At 41.6% G+C, this 27,098-nt stretch overlaps 1 protein-coding gene across 1 annotated transcript in view; it reads left to right on the forward strand.

The window, feature by feature from the left end:
- The window catches only part of igsf3 (immunoglobulin superfamily, member 3), a 76,326-nt gene extending 58,578 nt beyond the window's left edge, over positions 1-17,748 (forward strand). The window contains exons 6-9 of the mRNA XM_063498552.1: positions 551-976; positions 11,681-12,091; positions 13,807-14,253; positions 15,422-17,748. Of these exons, the coding sequence (XP_063354622.1) occupies positions 551-976; positions 11,681-12,091; positions 13,807-14,253; positions 15,422-15,672 (1,535 nt within the window). The 3' untranslated portion in view covers positions 15,673-17,748. The remainder of the gene's footprint in view (positions 1-550; positions 977-11,680; positions 12,092-13,806; positions 14,254-15,421) is intronic.
- Positions 17,749-27,098: the final 9,350 nt, after the last annotated feature.

Consider the following 27,098-nt stretch of genomic DNA (forward strand, 5'->3'; position numbering starts at 1 on the left):
TTATTATTATTATTTATTTGTTTCACCCAGTCTATCTCTTTTCTCTCTCCCTCTCTGATCACTCTTGTTTTCCAGTGTAGGTGTCTGTTGGCAGTAATATAAGGAGTTGGGAGATTGTTTTTAGCTTAATGAGGATAGTTTAGACTTGGCAAGCAGTTGAGCGTAGATCGAACATCGGCGCTTAGAGGAAATCTCTCCCCTGGGTTTTCTTTGTTGCATCACCGTTAATTTTGAGGCGCTGTCTCACAGTCAAGCTTACAAATTCACACTCAGGCACACACACAGCTGTCTTTTGACACCTGCCCCGTAATGATGCTGGAGAATACTTGGAGACTGAGAAATGCTTTACCTGTGAACCTTTAGATAAATATGGTCTTTTTCAGCAATGGACTTTCTTCCTCCTGGTACCTACGGTGAAAAAAAAAACCTCTTTCCAGAATGTGATTACTTTTTAAACTTTATTATGTAAAGATTTATCATTAGTCAAATAAAAAGCCCATTTGACTGTGTGCCAGCCTAACCTTCTCTCCCTTCTTCTTCCATCATCTAGAGTCCTCCTTCTCGGTGTCGGCCTCATCGCGCACACCATCCATAACCTTCGGAGACTCCTTTGATCTCCTGTGCCTGGTCAAGCCCCGCCATAACCCACGCGTCCCCACTTCCGTCACCTGGCACTTTAAGCCAGCTGGAACAGAAATCGATGGCGAGGCTGAGGGAGAGTTCAAAGAACTGGTGACTTTCACGCGCGAAGGCACGCTGCAGTGGGGGGAGCAACTGCTGGGATTGGGCACCCGCACCACCGTGGACCGCTCCCACTCCCACACCAATTTCTGGCTGTCTGTGACCCGGGCCGGGCGCCGTGAGGCGGGCAAATATCGTTGCACTGCAGTCCTGTGGAGGAGGAACTACGACAACAGCTGGAGCAGAGTGGCCAATCGCACTTCCAACCCACTTGGCATCAGTGTCCTACAGCCAGGTAAAGCTGCAAGGTTGTGTTGCCAGGTTGACACACACCTAATTGGAGTGGACACAGACCAGCACACAAACGGGGATAAACACAGATTCAGACATACAGTCACACACATACAGACACACACAGACTTATACACTTTCAAATAGGGTGAAGGCACCAGAGCTTAGAGGATTTCTACCTGCTCTAATTGCTCTTAGTCTGTGGTTTAGCCACTAATTGGAGTTTCTGTGGATGTCCTTGTGTGTGTGTGTGTATGACTGAGTATGCAGGGCAGGGTGGAGCCTCCTAATGGAGCGCAGTGAATGGATTGCTAAATATCCCACAGGAAGAGAAAACTGAGTGAAGGAGGGAGGAGAGAAAGTAGCAAAGGACAGAGACGGAGCGAGAGAGAAAGTGTGATAAAGGGAGTGAGCGATCTGTCCTTGAACCCTTTTCCTCAGCGGAGGCATTAAACTGTCTACACCGCCCTCATTGGCCTTCTGTGCTTCACAGGCACACTCACATGCACGCACAGAACCCATTCAGACACAGCCCAATTAGTGGGCGAATGCAAACAAAAACCCCCACAAAGAAGCACAAACCCGCTTTGGCCCAATTTAGCCCAGTCTGGTGTACCTTAACAGTACGATACTTCATTTATTCAGGTGAATTTACCTCCGAAAAAAAGCTCATCCTGCTGATAAAATAACCCACTATTTTCGTAGGATTTAAAGCAGTCCAACTAAGCGTTGTTGTACCTGCTGTACAACAGGGGATCAGATTTGTTGGATTTAGCAGGAAGAATGTCAGTGAGATGTGTGGGTGGGATGACAAGTAGGCTTTCAACGTGTTGAAATAATATCAGCAATCATTGAAGTGAAATACAAAGATTTGGTCTGCAGTTTTCTATATGTGACCGTGAACAATGTGTGCCTGCAGGCACCTGTTCAGGTGGGGATAAGTGAGATGCTGTATTGAGTTCAGAGGCACTTTGTGATGATCAACAGCACTTTTCAAGTCGGCCAGATGAATGTCGTTGCATGTATAGTATGAATAGTCTTTCATTCCGTGGTGCTGTTAATTCAGATGCTGTTGCAGAAAGTCATACTGCAACAGATGAAACTTTCTTTAGCAAAGCATCTTATGGTGAAAGTCAGTTTGGTTGTTTTGACCAAGTGTCCCAAGTCCAGTAGAATTTCAGCAAAATCATGTTTTCATCAGTACATGTTCTTGTCAGTCAGTACAATACACTGACTCAGCTTTCGTACTTGATCCAAGGTCAAGATGACCCAGCTGAACATCACCTCTCTTCCTGTTCTCAAACTCAACTCAGACTTAATGTCTCTCCCGCTGCGGTCCTCAGTGTAACCCACGCATGCACCTCCAGATGAGTGCAGATGGGACTAAAACATGTAAGAAAGAAGCAATAAGAGCTCCGTTTTATTATCTAGAATGCAGCAATACATAATGCAAATATGTATTAAACAGACCTACAGAAGCACCACAGTGCAGAGACGGTGCTTTACTTGCGTGACTGATTCTGCTCTGACCTTAACCGCTCATGCAGACCGCGCTGCATCTCCGGCCCCTTCAAAAAGTATTTGGAAATCGACTTATCATCCTGAATGCTCATTTACCTCCTGCCCATGTGCAGTTTACTTTGTTTATCCATAACCAGAAAAATGTAAAAGGACACAAACACACAGAGACAGACATTTCATAGCAATCAGGGGTCTCCTCCTTCCACTCTCTTTTCCAGCGGTGTCTGTCTCTAAGACAAAGTGATCGGTTAGCTTGGTAATGCCATTAGTTACCATGACGATGTGATCAGTTGCCGACTTCAATCCAATCAGTAACCGTAACGATGCAGTCATTCTGTGCATGAGGGCACTGTCACACAGGGGAGGGCGAGCGACTGATTTCCTTTATCTCATTGGTTGCCAAAGCTTATTTCAGTCATGGTCATACCGTGTTCATGTCCACTGCCTCTTATGGGGTTTTCTATCTTCTTCTTCTTCTACATTTCTTTTTTTGGTTGTGTTGTCAGACCTGCATTTAGGCCGATGATTCATTTGTCAAAATGTAGGACGTCTCTTTCTGCCTCACGCCTCTCCTCACCATCTGTTTTTCCTCACTGTTTTCCTAAATGTTAACCACTCCTGGCTAAATGAGCGGCTGGCATTTACTGTTCCTCTCCCACAGAAGTGGGATAAAGGAGAGTGTGTGTAATGAGGTGTGAGCAAACACAGCATCTGACCAGATACATAATTGAGAGACTTTAAACCATGCTTCCAGAGGTACTTTTTCAATATGTATGAGCTGCTTTGGCAGCGTACATACATACTGCATATGGGCATGCCGCACACCTTATGGTCAGCTTCTGAAAGCTTTCATGTTAATACCTGACAGGTTGCGCATTAACACTGACCAGCTTGTTAAAAATGTACTGTTAAGAAACCTTGAAATCTGGCTACTTTGACCTTTGACCTACTTTGATGTACCACTACATTCAAATAATAATAATAACATATATATATATATTTTAGTGGCTTACCAATGTGTAAAGAATCACCCAACAGATAAACAGCTTCTCTCAGCTTTCTGATGGTCTATTATACCGCTATCTTTAATTCAGAAGAAAGGTACATGTGTGCCAAGCTTAGGGAGGTTTGTATATGTGAAATGGCACTCTTCATTAAAATATTGCTGAACTTCAAAAGCAGGGACTTAAAACTTGTTTGCCCTTGATCAACAGAAGAAAATAAAAATGCTGGAAGTCGATGAAAGCCGGACCAAACCCTCTGAGAAGGAGTAGGCTGGTCAGCGTTATACACCGTCAAACTAGTGGGGTGTCTGTAGCCCAGTCCAGGCCTACATTTTCCAGATTTCATTAACAGCACGATGCCTGTCCCATGGGTCATATCAGACAAGTTCACCACCATATCTGCACACACATGCAGTTATTATGTTCATTGTGAGAGGCAACTCTGTGCAGCAGTTTGGCTTGAATTATCCACCATAGCCTACATGGAGAAAACCATCGCTCACATAGGAGCACAACCATCATCATCATCCTATACAAGAGCACAGTGTGTATGTGTGCGTGTGTACACACATTTGGAGGGGGGTTGTCTCCCTGAGCAAAAGTGTAATTATCTTATGATGGAACATGATTCCGTATTAGCCCCCACAGCAGAGTATAGTCGCCAACAAACGGAAATAACATAAACACGCCGTGGCTATACAGCTTCACGTACAGTGGTAGTGATATTAGATTTCACCTGATTGAGTTTTCTCTTTGTATCTTTCTGAAACGCAATAATGGCAAACACATGTTCAGCATGGCAGATCACCGGGGAAGCCTCAGTCTCTCTAACACAATCTAATATCATCTACTCATAATGCAGACTACACACACACACACACTCGTACGCAGAAAACACAAAACTAATTATGCTGAATCTTCCCTAATGGAACGAGAATTTAGATTAATGATAATTTGGGGAGATCAATACATTTTTCTCATCACTGTAGTGTGTGCGTGTGCACTTTTGTGCGCGCGCGTGCGTGTGTGTCTGGTATGAGGAGCGGGATATTAAGGCCGCCTGGTTATTGGCTGAGTTAGAATGATGATGGTGATGATGGGGTGGGGTGTCCCACTTAGAGTTTCTCCTCATCTAATCTCCCACACATGCGTTTCCCTGGCTACCTTTCGCTCACATGATCAAACATCGCAGTGCAGGAATGGATTCCTTTTTTATTTTTGCTTGTTCCTAGCCTCCTCTCTTGTTTTGCTCCCTTGTGGTTGCGCTTTGAGTTAGAGAATATATTCCTCATACCGTCATGTCCCGCCTTGTGGGCCAGCAGTTGGAGATGCCGCGTGCGCTCTCCTTTCATGCCACTGAAATAGTTGCCTCCCAGGCTTTTATTGATAATGCTGCCTTCACTGCAGTGACTGGAGATTGCTGCGTATCAGGGAATAGATGGGAGCTGTCTGTCTTAGGGCCTGGCCTGTCACCCTCATGTCTTCCTTTTCTTTCTATATTGTGTTCTCGCTCTTCCCATAAGTATCTAATGTCTTCTTTCCCCTTTACTCTCACTTAGCTGCATGTTTCCCTGCAAACGCCCCCAGCTTCTGTCTCAGTCTTGTGATTTTCAATATTTTATAATTCCCTTCTTCCCTCCTCCTCATAATTCTTCAGATAGCTTCTTCACCATTGTTAGTATTTCCTGTATAATAAGGATATGGAAGCTCTGCTTGTTTGTGCACAATAGAGGCTTTACCACAGTGTCATTGCTGGCGACAGGGTTGTAAATCTTTTTTGTGTCCCTTTCTTTTTTCCCTTTTTTTTGTTGGCCTGCGATGGATGTAGTTTGGGATTGCCACAAGCTCACCTGAGGCAGAACTCTGTGTACGGGGCTGCTGCATCCATTTCTGCAACACATCACCTGCCTCATCTACGCAAAATGTGTTCTTTGCATATGCAAATGTTCAACGTGCAGTCATGGGCCGTTTGTCTGCACACACGCGCATAAACGCGCAAGGTCGTGATGTGTGATAAATTAAGAGACTTTGAGGGGTGTGGTGAAACGGAAAATAATTTTGCAAAAAGGTTTTTTGATTAATCACGTCTGTTTCAGACATTCAAGGTCAGGTTCCCTCCGATCGCGTCTTCTTCTTTCTCACGCGAGCGAATCCTCACGTTCTCTCTCGTGCACTCACAACGGCACATTTTTCTGTCAAACCCAATCCAATCTCGGGCTCATTTCCTTGTTCGGCCCTATCTGCCGACACAATGAGATTCTCTGTGTTGTGTCTCTCCATCTCTCATAAGCACCCGTGTGTGTGTATATGTGTGTGTGTGTGTCCTGCTGCTGCTGTAATTGAAGTCGTAACTCAGAGCTAGATACAGTGCTGCTGCTCCCCATGTAAATCAGCAGCTAATAGTAGGAGCGAGCAGAAAACGGCCCTGCAGTGCTGCCTCCTGAATACACACCCGCTCTCGCCCTCCTCCATCCTGCACTAACAGAATGGCCACTGTTCTGTGGTTTAATGTGCATAATGTGTTTTATGCTCATCGGCAGACCCCTTTCAAACACACACACAGGCAAGCGTGAAGACACATGGCTCAGTCTGATACATCTTGTGCTCTCCCCTTTGTGCAAAGTTTTTCTGGGTCATTAATGTCCCGAACGTTGCCCTGAACCCAAGAGGATGCACACCTCTTGCGCATCCTGTTCCTGCTGTCCAGCCTGCTTACAACAGTCAGTCTTTCAGACAGGCAGGCAGGAAGTAGGAAATGAATTTGGTTTGACATTGTGTTTTACAACTAGCAATGAATATATATTGCATGGGTTTGTGTGCCCTGTATGTGGATGTGTTCAAGGCTGTCCTTATGTGCAGATATCCCTATAATAGGCCCAGTCTTAATGAAATTATTCAGGGGGAGTTGTGGAGTAGAATTGAGAAGTGGTGATATCCCTTTGACACAATGGGATCATAGATATATCTTGGTTGTTAGCATAGACATTAGCCTCCTAGTTCAGAAGAGAAGCCAATTGTCAGTTGGGTGAAGCCTCTCCCTCGTTGTTTCTGACACTCTTATCTATGCCCCCGCTCACAGAGGTCCAAACAAGCTGGCATTTGTAGCATTGTATGTTGTGTGTAAAGTGGCAGGGGTTGGCAAGTAGCATCAGGCCAAAGCGTGCTGTCCTGCATGGGATTGGGGTGTGTCTAAAGCCTTCAGTCCTGACATGCTTGGTGTCCTGGCTGTGGATAAGCCCCAGGCTGTGCTAAGGCTAATGCTAAAGGCGGAGCAGGCAGCCATTAAGACTATAAGTCCTCTGGAGTGGAGCTGAAGAGGCTGCCTGCTGCTTTTCAAAATCCCCCCAGGAGCATGTTCTCACTTTCTGTCTTTTACATCTCTCTCATCTTTTCCAGGCTCTCTTCCTCCCTCTGCACCCTCACTTTCACTTGTCTTGTGAATATCTGTTCAGCTGATGATTTATCCCTTAACTTTTCCATTTTTCTCTCATCCTGTCTTCTTTAAGAAAAAAATCTCATCCCTCTCTATGCTTGCCTTTATTTTGCTTTTATTCATTCCTCTTGTGTGTGGCTCTTTCTCCCTGTCTCTTGCTCACTTTTTCTCCCTTTAAAGTGGAGGCATTATATTGTGGCCTAGTAGAAAGCTTGTCAGCTCAGTGGTCATTAAGTAATCATTAGGCTATTAAAAAAAAAAGAAGCCAAAGTCTTAGGCAGAGACCCAGCAGCACCTCTGGCGTTCACACTTCATTTACTGTATGCCTCATTAAAATTAATGTATCTACAGGTTAGTCTGTTGAATATTCATGCACGCATCAGGTGATTAGAGAGACTGGCATAAATGACTGTAGGGCAAACAGGTTATGACTGATCAATACAAAGACTGTGATGAAGGCACAGGATGAGAGGGTTGAATCAGATTTTTTTTTTTTTTTAACCTGAAACTCGATGTATTAAAAGACTTCACCTAAAGCGGCGACAGCACAAAACACACATGCAAAAAAAAAAAAGAAAAGAAAAAGGAAAATGAACTGCAATTTTCTCCCTTGACAAAGAAAAAAGGATAACTTTTTTCTTTGATTTACCATCTCCAGCTGTATTCTCCTCTTCTGAGCGCTCGGCCGGGCAGTTTTGTAGATCCTTTGAAGTTATCCTAAAATTTTGTTACGAGCATGTGCTTGTGTGAGCTGTGGTTGGTATGCTCTGATGTGCCACAGTAGCATCCTTAGCTGTACACTTCTCCTCCCCCTGGACTCAAACTTGTTTTCATCTGCTATGCTTCATAAACAACAATTGTGCAGTGCTGCTTTTGGGATTTGCAGTGCACTTTGCTATCCCCCTTTTTTTTTGCATCAAAACTGGGCTGTTGTTTGTAGCCTTTATGTACTTGCCTCCACTGATGACTAAATGGAATAAAGACAGTTTTGTCTCAACTCTGCACTTTCCTGTAGCTATTAAACCAGACAATATCCGCACACATGGAGAAGGGATGAGATGAGGGTTCAGTGAGCCAATTAGTGACTCCACTGTGTGGATTTGTGTGTACTGTAATGACTGTACATGCCCAGCAAACTGCTGAAACACAGTATTTCCAGTAGAGCCGAGACAATTGTGGACTGAGCCGTGCTCTGTCTCTCATTACATCTCCATTTCATCAAGTAAAATTCGTTTCAGGCTTTCTGTGGAGAAAGAATCAGACTTTTTGATTAAACGTTATTCAGTCATGGATGCTGATGTAAGGTTTAACCGAGTTGTGTTTTTTTTGTTTGTTTTTTTTACTTGAGGATGAGCTCAGTGACATTCTTAAATATATCCTGGCCACCCTTGTTGATCATGAAGAAAGCGTTGCCCTGGAAACCACAGAGGCAGGTGAAGAGTGCGAGATGCTGTCAACGTTAATTCTCAAGGTTAAATAAAAAATTGTTATGTTTATTCCATGAGTTTAAAGAAGAGAATTCAAGTGTTGCTACATAAAGAATTCCGTGCGTTGCTGTTCACACCCGACTAACAACTTGACTGGCACGTGAACTAATGCGGAGCAGTGAGAACAAGTGTTTCCAATTACGGATTTGTCTTACTTCGTGGATGAACCCTTGAGGCTTATTAAAGAAACGCTGTAGCAAAAAACGTGTGATGACAGTTAAAAAAGGTATCGACAGCCTTGCTGACACACAAGAATGCAGAACTACTCTTGCTGTTTAGGGAATGCACATAGATGATAAGCATCCTTGTTAACAATCAACGCTTGAACTGCCTCCCTGTGCTGGTTTTCTTCCCACAACATAATGAATCTTCCCCCATCAGTGCTGCACATAAAAAAGCACTGCACACTGTACGTACATCATCCTGAATTTTTAGCTCGTCTGCTGCTTGCGTCAGCACATGCACTGCTGGTAGGAATGGCTATAGTGTAGCTGACAGAAGGAACCTCGCTCTCTGTGGGAATGGACACGTGTCAGGATTTGACAGGCTGATCTGTGAAGTCGCTTTCACAGCATGAGGATTCTGCAGGGAGCGGAGACTTTTAAGATGTTTTGGCATATGAAAAGATGCATTTCCTTTCCTTTAATTATGCTTTCTCCTTTTGCGCTCATTGTTCTCAGATTTTATTTTTCTTCTACTTCTTTTCTTTGTTTTTTTGTTTTTTTGTCCCTTCAGTGTATGCTTGACTGAGCAATAATAACTTGTAATAGCTCATGATGCTACCTAATAGCTCTCAAATAATTAGCCTATTTTAGATTTTTAAACGGCATATCTGTAAACACTGATGTACGAAAAAAGGCTTTCAGCCCCCAGTTTTTCTCCTGGCTGCCGATTCAAACTTCAGAATGGAAATGGCAGAGAATCGCTTTGTCCTGTGCCAATCCAATCCTGCATGGTTCCACTTCAGGAGGTTCGGAAGTAATTCTCCTAGAAAAAAAAAGAAAGAAAAAAGGATTGCCAGGATTCCACAGGGCTCTACAGCAATTCCGGATAGGGACATTGTCGGGCTTCCTCCCAAGTCTAGTGGGTACAGAGGTAAAGAGGCAATGATGATGACTAATTTAAGATGCTAGCTTTATTCTTACGCAACATGGTGGTCTCACAACGCCTTGTAGACAGGCGTCTTTTGAATGCAGCTAAACACACGCATACTTAATGTACGCGGCAGCTTTGAAATATCACAAACGGCTCTCATTTTAGCATGCTTGCCAATCTGTGGATAAGGATGAGCCTCGCTAGGCAGATGGCTATGACCCTAGGCAGTCAATCATTCAGTCAGTCATAGCAAAGCCTAGCGTGAGCTAGAAGGGTGCATGAATTTGGGGATACAGAAGGTTGTTTTACAAAGGAGAAACATAAAAAGGAATTGGGAAGCTTTAAAAGGAGGTCAAATATAGTTCAAGTTATCAAACAGGAAACAAAATGTACATGACAACTCATTAACATCTAATTAATACAAATGCACTGCATATTGCACATCATATCTGTTTTTATTTACTTTTTTTTTTTTTTTTACAGATATGCCTGACTCTCAAAGCATCAATACCCAAATTTTCCTTTGAAAATGAATTTTTCAATAAAATCTTTCTTTTAACTTGGGGGGGAAAAAGCAAATGTCAAACTGTGCTTCCATCTCAAAATATAAAAAAGGTTTGGAAATGGTTGGATGGAGGATAAGTGCAAAAAGAATATGGATGTCATCCAGCATTTTATGCCAGCTTTAGGTACTCGACAGTTTTTGATATTCAGTGGAACAGATGCATTGCAGCATTGCCAAAACTGTAGGTTTGAGAATCTATGGTGCTATTTGTGATCTCAAGTATATGATATCTAAGTATCAGTTTGGGGTTTTTTTGTGTCTGTTTAATCTTTATGTTGTTAATTACAATAAAAACTGCATCTATAGATGCATTACAACTGCTGTTTTAATCCATCCAAAAATCACACGTCCTTTAGATCATGCTAGCTGATACCTCAAAATGTGTTTCTCACTCATTCTGGTGTGAAGAAAGATGGCATTTCCTCAAGATGCATGTCTATAGCTGCTAACATGTATAAAAATCTGTTTCCCTACACACAAGTTTTACCAGTCAAATTGTTGTTGTGCAGATAAGATGGTTAAAACTAGTTATAGAGGTGGTGTGCCAATTCCACTGGGAAAAACTGCTAAAAAAATAAACTATAAATGCAAAACTATGCAGACCTGTTTGGCTTAATGTATGCATATTTGATTGCTTGTAAGTACCCCTGTTATGATTGTTGAAGACAGATCTTCACTGCATTATAACAAGTATTTTCATGTCTCATGTAAATTACAGAAGCTCTTACATCATGAAAAAATGTGCTTTTCATGACAGGAACGGAGAATTGTGAGGTGCAGGTGGACATAAGATGTATGAAAACACACAATTTGTGTCCTTGTGTTTTCATACATCCTATGACAAGGATGTATATGTCTACACGCATTTGTGTGTGTGTGGTTTTTTTTTTTTTTTTTCTACATACTTTGTGCTCAGCTAATCCCTCTCCCCCCCAGGCATTTGACAGTGGGACTCTGGTTGCGGTCACACCTGATGTACCTGCAGCTAATCCTATCGCACAACCAATGTCACTGTAACCAATCCTGTCACAGCACTCAGGGCAGCCTCAGTTCCTTCCTGACATCTCAGTCACACCTCACTGTCGTCTCCTTCCTCTCCTATCTGCTCTCTTCCTTCCTTGCTTGACTTTATAAATGGATTCCTACTTCGTTTACTTTCTGGCAGACTGACAAGACCCCCCCCCCCCCCCCCCCCCCAACTGCTTTTGTCTTATATCTTACTTAATAACGTAGCCCTACTTTGCAATCCACCCCACTACCATTCACCCTTGTCTCTTCTCCTGTTCTGCATCTTATCATACATTTTTACTTTGATACCAGCAGACCTCCCATCCCTGCAGCTTTGGTTTTCTTGACATTTCCCTCTCCTTCCCATTCCCTTCTTTCTCTCTTTCTTCATCAACCGCTGCACCCACCCACACATCACTATCTTTTCCTGCCCTGGTGCCACCAGAAATAAACCTAGCAACATGTCGTCTGTCACAAAACAGAAATTGCATTGTGTACCTGTCACCAGCGCTCACATTTTCCTATACCCATAGAAATGACTGTCTGCTCCTTTTCCTTTTCTCCCTTTTCCCCCATCTCCCTTCATTCCTTGCAGAGAGTAAGCTGAGAGTGCAAAAGAACAACCAGTCTCAGGTGTACCTGGAAGACAGCCGTGTCAGGATCAATTGCTCCATCACCTCCCAGACCAACCAGGACTCCCAGCATACCGTGATGTGGTACGTGAGACGAGCGACCGGGTCGGAGGCTGACGAGCTCCTGCTGAGGATCGAACGCTCCGGGGCCTTCGAATATGGCGCCTACGCAGATGAGGAGAGACTGAGACGGCGTGTGCAGGCTGAGAGGTTGTCACCCCGTCTGTATGTGCTGACGCTGAACAGGGCTGAAAGCAGCGATTCTGGCACGTACTACTGCTTGGTGGAGGAGTGGCTGAGTGACCCAGATGGAGTCTGGTATCGACTCTCCCGGGATTCCTCAGGGTTCACGCAGGTTCTGGTCAGAAAACCAGGTGAGCAAGCAGTGCTTTTCCCTTTAACCAAATCCATGTTTATTCCCACTGCAGCGAGGTAGCAGCTGCCACTTAAGCCCTACATTTTGTGATCCTTTAAACCACTTAACCATTGTTAACTCAATCCTTCCTCCAACTTGCTTTCCTCCCTCTATGACATGCTATGACTCACTCCAATGACCTTACACCTGCCCCAGCCAGAGCTCAGGTGGAAAAAGATGGATTGAAGTCATGCCAGCTGATGGAAAACCCTAATCCTCTTGTCCAGAATTCAAAAACTTCAGCTTAAAGCTATGATGTTCCAACTGCCACCCACACTCTGACATCCCACCTCATTACAGTTATTTTAGGAACACTCCAACTTGTATCTTTTTCCTTTCCCTAACTGAATTTTCCCTTTCCTCATTTACCTAAACCCTCCTACTCTTCATATACAAAGAGATTCTTTGTCTCACCCCATAAATGCCAATAATAACTGAACAGTGAAGGTGACTTTTCAGGCACTTGGGGGAGCAGTATTCATCTGCCAGGTGTGCTGTTTACAATGCAGAATTCATATCATTGATCAGGCATCTGTCCAACTAGAATGTGAGGATGAAAACACCTGGTGATTAGCCCGTAGAGTAAGAAGTGCTTACAGTAGTATGTTTTTAAGTTGAATCTGGTCTACCAGTGCATAGCTGAAGTACTCAGCTACTCACGCAAATGAAAATATTTTGAAATATGTGCATCGTATACAAGGCTTGTTTTGAGGAGACTAACTCATCCCTTTCATGCTTCAGAGAGTTAACACAATATATGTGGAAACTCATCGTGCAACATGGACTGTAACTTTTATTATTCATGACCCTATAGATTTCAACTTTTATGGACATGTAAACATCTTCATAAGCTAAATATAAAATGTGGTATAAACTTCGAAGATGTTCATTAAGGTGTTAAAACATTCACCCAGGAAGTCATCCAGAAATCTGCCTGTCGAGAAAAAAGATGAGGGGAGACGTGTGCCAGAACTCTCCTTTTTTTCCCCTGCTTTCCTGCTGTGCTTTCTGCTTCTCATTATGCTTTAACAAGGAGACCGTTCCAAACTGTGTGTGAGAGGAGTCCAGGCATGCCAAGTCTGTACTGTCATTTTTTTTAAAACTGCAGTGGAACTGGGTCATAGTACCACCCCTGAAGGACTGTAGTATACCCGCACACCAGACACAGTAGCCTTGGGGTAGGATCCAACCCTGCTGGGAAGCTGAAAGACTAGTGATAGCTCTGGGCAGCGCTCTGAGATTTATTTATTTTTTCCTTTTTGTTTGTGCATTTGGGAAGTTTAGTGTCCCATTTTCAGAATCATTTGCTGTTTTGTAGTGTTAATTTCTTTGAATTTGTTCAAATTAGAGCAATGACTGGCATTTATTTTGATTAATTTAAAACAAACATCTCTTCATGATTTTATCAGTAAAACACTGAAATACAGCTACCGAATGCCAAACTGACAGCAAAGAAAAAAGAAAATCATCATCACAGAAGCCTTTTTTGTATGGGGAAAGATAGTCTTCAGAATAGCAGCATATTAATATTATCTTCAGAATAGCAGCATGGTAACCTACTAATTGACTGATTTGTTTGTTTTGTATTTGAACTTGAACTAAGCTGAAATTATTAGAAATTTCTTGGAGAGCTTCAGTGTCTTCAATTTCTGTTTATTTTCCGGACCCCTGCAGAGGTTCGCTTGCAGGTCGAAGAGCTGGAGTCAAACATGACTGTGGAAGAGTCCGGTCCAATTCGACTAGGCTGCAGCATTCCCTCACAGTCATCTCGAAACTCCCGCTTCTCCGTGTCCTGGTATGTAGAGCGCCCTAAAAACGACAACAATGAGGAGCAGCCAGGGGAAGAAGAAGGAGACCGGGAGTGCGTGTTCTCCATTGGACATGATGCCGTTTTTGGAAATGGAAACTGCAGCCCCATAGAGGAACCCGGGCCAAATTCTCGCTTGCAGTTTGAGAGGATGGCCTCTGATCAGTACAGCCTGACCATTCAAGGAGCCCGGCCGACAGACGGGGGCCGATACTACTGCCACGTCGAAGAGTGGCTGCTCAACCCCCGCAACGTATGGTACCGCCTGGCCACCAACAATTCTGGGTACACTATTGTCAATGTATTACAACAAGGTAAGCTCGTAAAAGACAGAATCTTTTGATCTGTCGTGACACTGAAGATTGCACAAAGCTATACTTTTATCATTGGCTGCCTTCTAACAGCATACTGGTAATTTATTACCAATTAGCTACTGCTTATTTGGAAATCTAGGCTTATCGTATGTATTGTCACACTGTGCAGTCCTAATATCTCCTAATATGTGTTTTGGTGCAGACAAATGGAAACTAATAATAAGCAAGTTATGCAGCTCTTAGTTACTTTTTTTTTTCTCGTAATTTCTATCTTGTGGGATCTGGCTTCCTCAGTTCCAATTAACAAGTAAAAATGAGAGCCAAACATGGCCGCTTACTGTTTAGCACTGAAGCTGAGTCATTTACAGTGTCAAAAACTGTGCTGGTATTTAAAGCAGTAAAATAAATCCAATTACAAAGCTCAATAAATAAGAGAAGATGATTTAGAAGTGCAAAAAGTGCAAGCTGTAAGAGACCTGCACTCTGTAGTTATCAGTACTCAGCTATTATTAACCCTCTGAAGTCTGACTCACATTGTCCTGTTTGCTGGTTCCCCTGGTTTCATTGTGTAAAAATGCTTGCATGATCTCATTTCTAACGAGTACAATCTGGTTATATAAATCTTTTATTCAGTAAATTCTAGCCTATTCAAATATCTGTGCTGCAGTGACGCTAGGTGAACTTATAAAAGTTTATGACTACAGACAGAAAAGAGAAAAACTCTGAATGTTCTCTATTTACAGTCATTAAGGTCATTTTGTTTTTCTCCATTACAGAGGGCCACATCATTTTCCTTACTTCCAGATATAGACTAGCTGATCAAAAGGGCACTGAGCTTATCTAAGAAACCTCTAAGTTCCTTCTGTTTTTGCCAAAACTTGGTAAAACTATTTTTAAAAGCCGGAAATCCTGTTAATTATTATTTTGCACAAATTCTGAGAGGTATAGTTTTCAATTTCTTTTTTTCCCCCACTTATTCTCACATAACCACATATTCATTCATGTGACATCATAGCAGCTTACATATGCTGATACAGCAGCTTCTCAGGTGGAAGTAAGAAATATAATATGTATGTATATATATCAGCAAATGGTGATATTTTGACATATGAATGAAGAACTTTTGAAAGAATAAAACAACTAACATGTGTTTATTTTCTGCCAACAGTGTCCACCGTCCAGTCAGTGGTGTGCTCCAATAGCTCCCTCTTCTACTTTGTCTTTTTTTATCCCTTCCCCATTTTTGGCATCCTCCTCATTGCCCTGCTGCTAGTCCGCTACAAGAGCCGCAACAACAGCAAGAGCCAAGAAGGCAAGAACGGTGCTCCCTTACTGTGGATTAAAGAACCTCACCTCAGTTACTCTCCCACCTGCCTGGACCCGCCAGCTCTCAGCCTGCACCCCGGCTCGGTCGACTAAGCAAGGGTCCTGCCCGACTGCCTCGCTTAAATCGTGGATTTAGCCTACACTATGCCAGGGAGCAGATCTGGACTCCACCTTCAGACCTTACTGTCGTTCACTGCTGTGTTGAATTAGTCAATCAGTTGATCAGTTTGAAAATTCACACCCTGGTGGCTGTCTGTTTTATGTTAAAAAAGTGTGTGTGCGTGTGTGGATGAGGTTTTGTCTAGTGTGTAAGCACAATTAACTGTGCACTTGCAAAGTGTGGGAAAGGAAATATCATGAGGCTCTCTCATTTTCTTTTTGTTTTGTCTTTTTTTTGTGAATCTTAATTTCTTAGTTGCATTTTTATTACTCTGAATATTCGTCTATTTTTCGAAAGAGTGCGGGGAGGAAAAAAAAACTGTGCACATGAGATCACGGGCCAATCTAGGAAGAACATTTAAGAGAAGGAACTCTATATTCAACTCTGGCATTAAGAGTATGCCAAAAAAAAAAGTCTCCGCACTGATCCAGGAGCAGCTACAGCCTTGCCCACTATGCTGGTTGCCATAGTGATGCTCTGCGCCCACTGACTTCGTAGCTGCCGACTTGGTTGCCAGGCTGCATAGAGACAAAGGCTAGGACACACAAGTCTGTGTCCTAAGTGAGGATGTGTGTATGTGTGTTGGCCCACCTGCCTTCACAATGAGTTTAGCTTGGCAGACAGAAACAGGTCCTGGTGTGCCACTTAAACACTGCCAGACACTCTGGCCTTAGTGGGAGACTGTCCCACTCTTCTTCTCCCAGAAAAGAAACTGCAAGCGAACGAGTGGGAGATGGGGAAATTATGGAAAATAAATGAACAGCTCCCTCCTGCTGAGGATATATGTACTTTAACACAAGTGATTTTTTTCAGTGCCAAGTCCTCCTTATTTCCTCAACAGCTACTCTTTGAAATTTTAAAGAGGGGGGTGGGGAGTGGTTCAAAGGCAGATTGTAAATACGTCTTCTTACCTCCTGCTGTGGATTTATGGGACTTGTTGGCAAAAACAAAAAAAAAAAATGTACTTATGTTGAATCAGTTGAGTTGTCCTGGTTGAATTTCCACATTCTTCATTGAAATTGAATTCTTGCACATTTCTTTGAATTCCCCCGTACGACCACTAAGTCCTACATCTTTAAAAGATATCAGATGCATATTTTTTTTAAGGGATTTGTATAGCGCCACACTGAAGATTAAAAATGTGTAGATGTATCATAAACCACTAAACACATTATCTGCACATCAGAAGACCAGTTTATGATAACAAATGTTTGACTTTTGTGATTATTCTAAGGTTGTTGTTTTTTTCTATTTATTGTTTTATACTGTTTTGCATAGCTTTGTAAGATTTTCTTTTTTGCTTTGAATTTCAAAAAAGAAAAAAACTGCTTCTGCTTGTGTTGCCAGGCAACTGCACCAAGCACATATGTCAATAGCCTGTGTGTTGACAATGTGGTAGAAGTAGAAATGCTAGATTTGTCCTGCGCATTGCAGTCTGTAGCATTTCATACCAGGTTGTCAAGTTCGGTCAGTGTCAAAACACTGTATATCTATAACTATAATGAAATTTACTGTGGCTTTAAATGTACAATAGTTGACCAGGCAAGTCACAAAAATAGATTCACGTAAATGCTTATTCTATTTTTTTTTCTTTCTTTTTTTTTTGTTGCTCGAGTCGCATTTATTTAGTGAAGTGTGATGTAACACCTTAGGTAGGATGTTTGGTCAAAGACAGCCGAACTGTTTAAAATGTCTTCTAATCAAGGATTCTGGCTGAAGGCATCCGCCTCAGCTCCCCTGACGCAAGGGAGAAGGATTGAAAACCTCTGTTGCCTTCTCTGGAGTGCCAGGGGAGGTGTGAAATCCTCTATCCAACGTGGGCCTAACCCCCATTCACTGCCAGACTGGACATGAGAACTCTTGAGAAACGTGACATTATTGTCGTCTCAGTCGTGTCAACGTGTATATTGCATGACAATATTGCAGGAGGAAATTTGATGTTTTGTAAACTTCGAACTCTCTGTGAATTGTGTTCGTGTGACAGAGCCCAGCCCAGCCCCTCCCCCGCCCCCACCCCCGCCCCCACCCCAAACTTCCTGAGCCAAGAGTGAATACGAAGCCCCGGCCCTAGTCATCATTTACGATATCTGACTGCCAATTCTACATGCCCTTTGAGCCTGTGAAGTAGATCATTTCAAGAATGGATGTTGTGGAGACTGTGTTTGATATTATTGCTCCTATTCGTCTTTTTAATGCTTTGCTTTTATGCAGCATTTCATTAAACATATTTATGTCAAAAAAAACAACAAAAAAAGAAGCTACAAGTATGTTTCCTATACTGTGACACAAGCTACACAGCTTCCTCGTTTTTTTAATTTTCTCCAAATGATCCTTTTCAAGTAGACAATACCATTTTAATCTGAGTGAGGCTGGGAGTTAGAAATGTGATGCATGTGCAGCAAATACAGCTACAACTAACCTGATCAGTGTCATAACAGAACCTGGAGCATCAACTAGCCGTCCATCCGTTATTATGCATATGCCAACATGATTGGATAAACACATTTTTGCGGATCATATCCGATCCCGGGTCAGGTGCAAGGTGCTCGGGGGAGAAAAAAGTGCCACACAGTGGAAACGAGACAAGTAATACCAGCTCAAAGGCCAGCAATATAATGAGGCAACATTTTGATTTTTGAAACTAAGCAAATTCTACATGCATAAAACTGGCCTGTTTTGTATACATAGCGAATGACTTCAGTGACAGATTTTTTTCCCCCTTTTTTGCATTATGATTTCTCAATGGTCCTAATTTTCTAAGTATTCTCTCACATAAGCTTGCCTAATGAAGACCTCGGTGGTCAAAATATTGCCTTATTATTTTCGTGTTTGTTTACGACTACATCTCTTGACAAGATTAAAAAAAACTCACAACAGGAAGGAAGTCAGTGACATAAATAACTGGTGTGGTTTGACAAAAATGGTTTCCACTTCTTATGGGCTTGTGCTATCATCAGCGCTAAATCGAAAGCTAAGAAGGAAAAAACAAAAAGTCTACATGAACTCATTTGTTGGTTGAGTGATTGCCTTTTATGAATCTCAGACATTTCCAGGGATGCTGGATGGGTAAATGGTGCCCACAGAACAGCTGCTTCGGCTTTAATGTGTAAATCCCACAATCTGAGACTTAATTCATGCAACATTAATTGTATCTTTCTAGACTTTAGCCAGGAAGTGGAGGATGCGGTTGTGGTTTTTCATGTCACGTTGCTCACTAGCATCAATAGCGCTGTACAGTCAGTCTCTAGTGTTTCTGTGGTAATAATACCACCCATAGCTGCCTCCCAAGATTTCTCCACACATTCTGACAGTCTTGTAGCTGTGTTTTGAGGGCTGCATGTTCTGGCTGTGTGCTGGCTCCGGATTTAGGTGTAAAACAGTGTGTGTTGATGTGTTCAGTTGAACCAGTGATGCTTTATTTTCACTGATGTATTTTTATATGACCATGGTTAATTTATTTTTCCTTATGTTATTCTATCGAATAGTTACCATTGTGACCATTGAAGAGACACTTAGCTATTGTCAGTTTATTGCAATAAAAATACATTGATTGCCTCTTCCTGTTTTGCTTCCAACCATATACATTTTGCAGAGTTTGGAGATGTGTCATTAAACCGATATATCTATCAGTTCTTTTCACAACAGTCACGACTTGCTGAACTGCTTTCTACACCCTTGCAAAACATCTACTTTTGCTTTAAATGATACTAGCACTATAGGAGGCATGGCTTTTGTTTAGTTAGTGTAAGATTTTTGTCCTTTGCTGGGCAAGAGTTACTGTATTCTGTATGTTCTGGTTTATTTTATGAATGTTTATTTATTCATTTGAGTTTGTGAGTAAAAGGAATTTAATCAGCATGTTAAAATATATATGTAGATCGATATGTTTTTGGACACTTTTTTTTGTAGTTTCACCTCTGTATACCATTACAGTGAATTTTAACCAAACAATCAATTGTGATTGAAGTGCAGACTTTCAGGTTTAAATCAAGTGATTTATCAAACTCACAGCATTAACAGCGAGTTTTATACAAAGTCCTCGATTGTCAGATGCTCAAAAATAAGTGAACAATTGACAGGCCATTTCATGGCCTGTTTAATCGTTTTTAAATTATAATATATACAAGGTATGAGGTCCAAAAAGATGTAGATATAAGTGGAGGATGAGGAAAAAAAAACAAACCTAACACTGACACTGTTGTCAAAATCTACAGTCAAGAGATGCTTTCCTGAATGGAAATACAGATTTTACAACCACTGACAAAATGTTCAAACCACTGACAAAAAGATTAACTTGTACCAGAATGATGAGAAGAGAAAAGTGTGGAGGAGAGAAACTGCTCATGGTCTGAATCCACATTATCTCAAACATGGTGGAAGCAATGTGATGGCCTGGGCATGTATGACTGCCAATACCAGTGAAAGCGATGGGATGAATTCTGAAGTTTACAGCTCTTTGCTCATATTCAGCTGCAAAGCTGATTTAAAAAGTGCTTTGCAGTCTAAAGGGATAATGACCTAAAGCATGCTGCATAACAACCCAAGGGTTTATCAAGGAAAAAATGTGATGTTCTTCAATGGCCAAATCAGTCACCTGATCTAAACCCAACAGAGGATGACTTTCCGTTACTGAAGACAGAACTAAAGGCAGAAGGATGAGCCGAAAGTGGATGCAGTAAAGATCTAGCAAAGTATCTTAAGGACCAAACATGGCATTGGGTGATGTCCATGGGTTCTAGGCTTCAAAAGGATTGTATACTTTTGTTAAACCTCTTGAATTAAAGCTGAAACTCGGCACTCCAATCACATTTATAGTAAAAAACATGTTGTGGTGGTGTACGGAGGCAAAATTACAAAACCTGTATCATAACTGTAAGTTGGATCTTGGAGATCCTCCCGCAAATTAACCAGCAACTTAAAAAAAAACAAACAAAAAAAAACACTTCTGCAGCACAGGTGGAATTTCTCACTCTTTTACCATCACTCGCTCAAACACTGCAGCAGTAAACTGTCTTCAGTCAGTCTATGCCATTTGTTTTTCTCTCTCACTTTCTCCCAAATTCATATTTACCTATTATAATGCACAGGAATACCCAGTGATGCCAAGAATAAATTCTGAAATTATTTCCATAAAGCATGACCACAGAAAAAGAAAGAGTGAGGGAAAAAAATTGTGGTTTGGTTTTCATCTGGTTTTGTTATTCATGCAGAATCTCAACTTGCCTGAAAGGGAGGCCACCGTTAAAGATCTGTTGATGTAGATAGCTAGCACACACTGTTAACACATTGTTGATTGTTGGGGGTTTTTTGTTTTTTTTCTGGCAGACTGTGTCGCAACTTCACAGGATGCAAAACACCAATTGTCCCCCTTTGAGCACTATTTCCCTGTCCCAGTTCCTTCAAGATTTCTGTGCTGTCTGTCTCCACTTTCTCAAGCATACCCTCTATGAGGAAAGATGTGTTTTGCATACAAGTTACCAATAATCACAAATCCATAGTTCTTGCAGAGAATCTAGACACCTAAGGGCACACTTGGGCAGACAGTACTTAACGATCCAGAGCAGCAGGGCAGTAGTCGGGCAAATATATTATGATTTATTACCAATAGAAGAGAGAAAGTGCTGGAGAGAATGCAAAGAAAGGACATTTTCTCTTCTGCTTGCAGTATGGTGAGCTTGGATGCATAACAAACAAGGACAGGGATAAAAATGTTTGAAGATGGATACAGATCATGTGTGAATTTCTGCAGGGAATATTCGCCTGTGTGCAAAAACATGTTAGCTTAATCACGGAGCTTAGTATCTGCTACAGACAGGTTGTTTGGTTCTTAGAGAAGAGACATAAGGGAGGCAGAGCTACAAAATTAACACCCTGTAAAGGGTGATTGGTAAATGAGGACTGTGTACAGCTTGTTGCACTCACTGTTGTATGATACCACATTGCTTTGTGTAGTATGACTCACTCGGTGATGTAAGGCTGAATCAGAAAGAACGGGCATGAAATGTTAATCTGCATACAGTAACATTTACTTCTCGAGACATTAGCGTGGATGATGGACAAGAGGCGGTAAAAGTAGAAAACAGATGTGCCACCTGTACTCTTGAAAATTGCACTGTAATTTGCTATTGATGCCTCAGCAGCAGTCTTTAATCTGTGATCTGTGTAAAAGCTGCTTGAGAAAAGAATCAATAGCTCCATTCAAGACGTGTTTGTAAAGGTTGTCCGTTGGGGGGAAAAAGGTCAAGAGATTATCATGGACACTTACAGGCAAATGATGTAATGCAGAAGACACCTCTACTGACAAACCAACAACAAAAACCCTGATGGCCCCACATCATTCATTATAGATATAAAACATTCAAACACACACACTGAAATATTCTCATCTTATTCATAATTGATACACACAAAATGAGTGTACTTCCACTGGTTCGGCTAAGATGAAGTAAACTGGTGCTAAGGTTGCTGCAACATTCGCTTGGGACCCCAGCATTTAGTCTCTCAATTCTCAGAGGAAGCCGGGAGATTCAGATGCAGACCTAATTAAGATGAGCTTTTAAAGCTTGATGAATAGAAATGCCTTGCAAAATATTTGGTTTTTGTGAAAAAAAAAAAAAAATTAAGAAAGTCCACTTAATCTCTTGAGCTTTTCAAAGCACACAGGACTTTTGACTATCAGAAGGTTTGTTTATTAGATGTATTTTAGAACGAAGCCTTAGTGAGCAGGAAGAGCAGGGGTGAAGGTAGCGCTGAGAGAGTTTTTAAAAAGTCTAGTGCTACCCATTTTATGATGCTGGAAGTACAGCGGTGGTAACATACAACAAAAATAAAGGTGAAGCTTTAATATATACACATTTAGTGTCACATTTACACCATGAAAAGGGCCTAAATCAAGTGCACTGAGGTTGGCGGGAGCATGTATTGCACAAATTTGATCAGCTTTAAAATCATTTCGTTTAAAATAAAAACTGTGTCAGCCAGAGGAGGCTGCTAAATAGAGGCAGAGGAGATTTCTTCTCGTCTGTTTTCTAGAGGCATGAAGGAGATCAAAACATGAAAGAGTAATTGCTTGAAATAAACTATTACCCAAATTTCAGTGTAATTTATAGATTTTTTCTACTCTTTAGACATAATCCATTACAATTTTGATTAAAATGTTTGTTTTAACCTCTGCAGGGAAGGCAGGAGGGGAAACGACAGCCTGCATGTATGCATGGGTGTGTGTACATTGAATATACAAAGGTACTGGACCACACCTCTTAATCGTTGATGTTTTTAGTCCTGTTGCCATGGGAGTATATAATAAACCAGGCCAGGCAGTTCAGCTTTACAACAGTTGTGAAAGAATGTGTAGCTCTAAAGATCTCATGTAAGTTCAGTGGGTGTAGTTGTAATAAAATGGCATCATTGCAATAAGGCCTATATATTTTCCTAGATATCTCGGAATCAACTGTTAAGTGGTTTTATTGCAAAGTGAAAGTGTTCAGGAACCACAGCAATCCAGTCAGGATGTGGCAGATAAAGCTGAAATCATGCTGAGGGCCATAGTCCATAAAAGTCGCCAGCACTATGCTTACTCAATAACTGCAGAACTCCAGACCTCCAGGCATTAATATCAACACAAAAATTGTGCCCTAGAGCTTCATGGCATGGATTTCCATAGCCAAGCAGCTCCTGTAGATGTAATGTGTAGGTGTCTCAGCACTTTTCCACATATACTGTAAGTATGTAAGAAGGAGCTTGTGTTGTCCTTCTGAAGGGAGATCCTGCATTAATTTAATGCATGCCAAAACATGCACAACAGTGCACCACCAGAAAACATCCTCTCTAACCAATCAACAGCCACAATACATTATTGATATGACAGTATGTTACTGATTCTCTGTACTACACTCTGTGAGTGCAATGAATGTTTGTAGAGACATAGAAGCAAAATACATTTAGAATTATAGAGTCATGATTTCTAACTTGCAAACAAATTTTGCTTGCAAGTTAGAAATTTCAATGGAGTCATTTCTTTTTTCATTTTTATTTCTCTTTTTTTTTTTTTTTTTAGTGTTAGCTTGCTACTTGCATTGACCAACTGAGCAGTTAGCTTGTTGTAGCAGAGCTGATGCATTTTTTGGCATAATGTACTGAGTGCTATGTCATCATTTGCTGGTTTCTACTGTCACAACTGAGACTGTTATGGAGGGGCTTTAGAAAACAGTCCAAAATTTTCATGTGACCCTTTTGGACAGTGCATATAAAAAGATGGACATACACCACCATTTTTAAACTGAATGTGATGAGTAAGAGGTAGACTGACTGAATAAGAGTAGGGCAATTCAAGCTAATGGGGTCATTTAATGTAGAACTGAGCAATATGTTATATTTCACGAGCTAAAAAAGAAGAAGTCATTATGTTTTCTGAGGCTATAGATCAATTTAGCCAACCAAGCACAAGACTCGCCTCCTACTGGACATTTGGAAAAATGCATTGGTTTCACTTTTCAGACTCAGACACTACATATACAGATGGCAACACATCAAGCATTCCCACCAAGAACTCAATAAATAACAGTTGTAATGAAATCTAAAAGACTTAATCTAATCTTTTGTTGAATGTTAAAATGTAGAAATAGAGTAAGTTCCCAGCTAGTGTAAAATAGCCTGATAAGTTTTTTTTCCTCCTCTCCAGTTTTCACCAGTCCCCACTAATGTTAACATCACGGAAGTGCAAAAATCTGTGAAATTGTCATTTAGGTCTCTAGGGTTTGTTCTCTGTGGTCTAATTATAATATTTAATGGCAGTCGATCTAGTAGTACCCTGAGACCAGGCAGCTAAGACCATAGGCGGTACATATAGTTATATATAAAAAAGAGCTATATGCAAGCTAATTGTCACCTTCCAGAAAATGCATTATTTCACACATCAGTAGGCCCTATAGCAGGAGCTGAGAGGCAACGAGGGCAACCCATACCTCCATCACTATCCATTATATCCATTATACATTAACAGTATATTCTATAAAGTAGCCCACCTTGCTGAGAGCTGAAGCAAAAAAGATCTTTTGTAAATTTATCTTAGGCAAGATGTTTTTAATTGTTAATATAATGATGCACATTCAATCAGATGAGCCCTTTATGCATAAGTAAAGTTGGTAAACAGCAAGCTAATCAGTGATGTGCATCTTGTTCTCCTGTGGGATGCCAAGTAATTATGAATGAGCAGGAGCAGGCAAAGCGAGTTCACTAATGTGCCTTTAGTGCTGAAGAAGACTGGAGGAGCAGAAAGATATAATTCTGCTATACAATAATCCCAGAAAAGGAGGAAAGGGTGAGGAGGCAGAGATAGTGCTGCGGGGAATAGATGGAACAAAATAAATGGCAGCAGAGAGAAGAGTAGGAGAGGAAAATGCAGAAACATAAAAAACATATTCCCCTGTGACAAGCTAGCTACTTCAAACGGCATCTTTGGATGAGCCAGTTGAGTATTTGACAGCATGTAGTAGGCTTTCCTATCTTGTTTTTCATCTCTCGTGATCATGCATATGGTAAGAGATGCCGGTATCAGAATGTCTGAGACCCTGGGGTAAAATTTCCAGATGTAGATGTAGATACTCGTACTCAAACCAGGTGTTAAAGCAGAACCCTGTTGTGGTAATGTGTGAACTGCAGTCTATCGAGACAGGTTCTGGAGAGACATGCTGTTTGCTGATCTGACCACCTTCACTGTTTGGTTGTACACCCTGTGGTACTCTGTTGAAGTCTGCAAACACCTCTGCCAGGCATTGAGACATTCAGCTCTCTGAAGATCAAAAGCTCCGCATGACGGCTGTCTGACTCATTTTTTTAGTGTAAAATCGTTTTGTGGACTTTCAACACCTGCTCGCGCGGGCGCTCTCAGCCATTCCCAGTGTGTGGTGTGTGTGTCCATTGTTTTATTTTGCACAAGGCCAGTAGCATGCTGTGAAAGGCATAGGTACTTTACATGTGACTAGGAGGACAAGCCAAGGGCTGATTGATCTGGGACCATTCTTCTCTGTGCTCCAGTCATTCCCACATCTATTATGGCCTTTAACCACAAATAACAGTACCTCTGGATGTTGTTGTCATGGCACCGGAGAAGGAAGTTTCTCATGGCTGACTTTGATCTATAAGTTAAGGGCCAGTATGTGAGGTGTGTGCATGTGTCCCTTTTTGAGCATCCTCTAATCCCCGCGAACCGGTTCTGTCCTTGTTCCCACTGTTGCTGCCGACATTTCTCTCTCTCTGCTTTTATAACTTTGTAACAAATCAACAAATGGTATGTAGATAGTGTGGAGAGTGAAACAGCAACTGTCAATTAACTAATAATGACACTACGACATGGCTTAAGTAGTGTGGAGCATGTGTAGGTGCTGACGACTCACTCACATTGAATTGTCTCTCATTTCCAAGTGGCAGCAACACAGGCATACAAAACGGCTGTCATCCTCTATTAGAACAGAAATCGGTCACAGGAGATTCACCCAATAATGCGCAAACACACATATAATACACAAACTCAACTGTAACACGCTCGCACAGTATGCAAACCTCTATATACACGTGTGCATCGACCCTGTAAGCAAAGATGATGACATTATCTGCCGTTATCTGTGATGTTAAAATAAAAATACAGATTTTTAGGCATCAATATTTCAGCTGCTCTGTGAATTGCCTCCAAGACATATGCTGCATTATTAAGAGTGAGCTGCTTGCAGTTTGAAGTATGTCATGGGTGATTCTCATTGACAGGAGGGATTCTTTCAGCAGATAAAGAGATGAGAGAAACCACAGATATGTCTCTGGTCTTTCTGGGTGTGCGGGAAAAACGAGGTTCTGCATCCAAATCTGACTCACCAAATGCAATGCTACGTATCGATTCCTGGAAACACATCCTGCTCGTAAACTTGCATTTCTCCTTGTTCAAACAAATCAGACACTGGCACCACTGCGAGACAGTAATCAATTGAAAAATAACAGCCCCCTTTTTTCAGTGTAATGATTGAAACTGACAGGGCAATAAAAGTCTTTGAAAAGCAGTCAGAGGTTAAAGCAGTGTTGTCAATATGCACAGAGACAGACGGCTCTTCTTATTCACAGCAATCACTCTGTGTCCAATTATCTTGCTGAATTTGTAGCGTTGCTGTTCACACTAGTAAGCCTGAACGCACCATAGATTACAGCACAGAGTTTTTAATCTGGAGGCTTGTAAAATATTTGTTCGTGTTTACAAGTGAATAAATACACCCCTGACTATTTAATCAAAAAGGTTTTTGTCCAAACTCGCCATCTAGTGTACAAATGGGAGAGGGGGAAAAAAATCAGTGGAAGCCAGTCACGCAGCTTGGAT

The sequence above is a fragment of the Pelmatolapia mariae genome, linkage group LG16_19 (genome assembly GCF_036321145.2).
Source record: "Pelmatolapia mariae isolate MD_Pm_ZW linkage group LG16_19, Pm_UMD_F_2, whole genome shotgun sequence".
In the NCBI taxonomy this organism is placed as follows: Eukaryota; Metazoa; Chordata; class Actinopteri; order Cichliformes; family Cichlidae; genus Pelmatolapia; species Pelmatolapia mariae.